The sequence below is a fragment of the Phytophthora infestans genome, genomic scaffold, assembly GCF_000142945.1.
Source record: "Phytophthora infestans T30-4 supercont1.39 genomic scaffold, whole genome shotgun sequence".
Lineage (NCBI taxonomy): Eukaryota > Oomycota > Peronosporomycetes > Peronosporales > Peronosporaceae > Phytophthora > Phytophthora infestans.
In genome coordinates, this window is record NW_003303720.1 from 866,042 (window position 1) to 867,738 (window position 1,697).

Genomic DNA, 1,697 nt, shown 5'->3' on the forward strand with positions numbered 1-1,697 from the left:
AGATGAATGCCAGGAGCTTCTCAAATATTTCACGGCAAACTGAAAATCGTGTCTGTCAATGTGGGCAAACCATGTCCGTGGAAAATACTTTTCGGCGGGGAATACCACAACCAACAGAATTAAATCGAACTGGGACGTCGTGTGGGGTTATAATGATCGCTCAGGTATATGCCATGCTAAAAGACAGCTTTCGATCTTCCAATACCGCCCCTACAGCCGATGACATTGTCGTTATGCGACTTCGTATCATGTGGATGATACTTATGCAGCCAGAGGTGAGTACGGTCGCTAACAGAATCGCTAGCGCTATTGCGCAAACTGATCTAGAGCTAGCTGCGACAGTAATTACCAAATAATAATCTTTTTAATGTCCTTGTTAGATGTCTTAGTGTGCCTTCTCTTCATCCTTGACAAGGCTATTAGTGTTCAAGCAGAGCCTCGAAGCATTGCTCCAGCAACACTGAATACGAGGGCACATATCCAGTACCCAGCGTCGACACACCAAATGCTGATGCAATACAAAAGCCCTCATCCTTTTCGCGCGAGATAATCGCTGCCAACTCATCGCGCTCGTTCAGCAGTTTCAAGGCGTACTTGGCAATTTTCGCGAGTCTTTCTTCCATCACCTCGATCACTTGGAGCCTCGAAAGCAGCATCTGCTTGCAGACAATCATCTTCTGAGCTGGGGAGAGGTCGGCATTGTCTTCATCGCTCGCAGGGAAAGGCGTTTCACGCGGCAGTTCGCCCTGATCAGCGTTCGATTCATCCATTCCTGTCACTTAGTGCTAATGTAATGTGAAACAAAGTTTCATAGCTGTTGTAAATATTTTAATTGGCGTCGGTAACTTCATTTTCTCCGTAATTAATTCGTGTCTCCACAGAATATGCTACCGCCGATTCGACACAATGTTGCATGTTATGGTTCTCCTTGTGTGAATCTGCCTGCTTGTGTTGCCACAAGAGCCGTCGTGCTGTCGTCACTATGTCGCAGTAACGCCGTCCGAATTTGGGTCATACTAAAGCTACATTGACAATAATTGGACCTTTCATATTGTAACCCTTTTGCTACCAAAACCAACGAAAGCTGCATGTTTTGCAATAATAGGCGGCAGATCCTTCATAAATAAGCGAAACTTATTGGTTTTATAAAACACGTCATTTAGTATTTCTCTATTTCGAAGGAACTGGCCCTTATAATTATGGCCAATGGCATTACGAATAAGTTTCATCTTTGCTCAAAATGATTCGACATATATATCGTATTTTCTCCAATCAGCAGCCAGGCGCAAAACGACGTTAAACACGCAGGAAGTGTTGGTTTTTGTTTTTGATGGCTAGTGACCCATTGTAATTCCCTTTCAAAGTGATAGACGCCAGTGCGGTATACATGTATGTCGGCAAAACCAGCAGATTATGTTGCTGTTACAAAAATGATAGCTTTTTTTAATGGAGTGCAATTTAATTGACCTACTATAGGAAGCAAAAGGGTTGAAGAGACTTTTAGAGAAAGAAACAAGGAGTTGAATTTCAAGCAACATAAACGGCAGTTATGTTGCTCTCGGCGGCTTGTCGTGACGTTGTAATTAAGATGCGAAATCGACTCCCGACGCCGAGCCGGAGCACATCCGAGGCCCTCCAGTTGCATCTGATTTTTATTGTCGACTAGGCTCATAACTACGAGCGCTAGCTTGGAGAGC

The 1,697-nt window shown here is 44.1% G+C and overlaps 1 protein-coding gene across 1 annotated transcript; it reads right to left on the reverse strand.

Moving 5' to 3' along the window:
* Positions 1–345: 345 nt before the first annotated feature.
* On the reverse strand, positions 346–784 carry PITG_15910 (uncharacterized protein; the record flags this gene model as incomplete). The annotated part of the gene is made up of 1 exon (XM_002898096.1): positions 346–784. One exon carries the CDS (start codon positions 768–770, stop codon positions 420–422), a length of 351 nt encoding a protein of 116 aa, XP_002898142.1.
* Between the last annotated feature and the right edge of the window lie 913 nt (positions 785–1,697).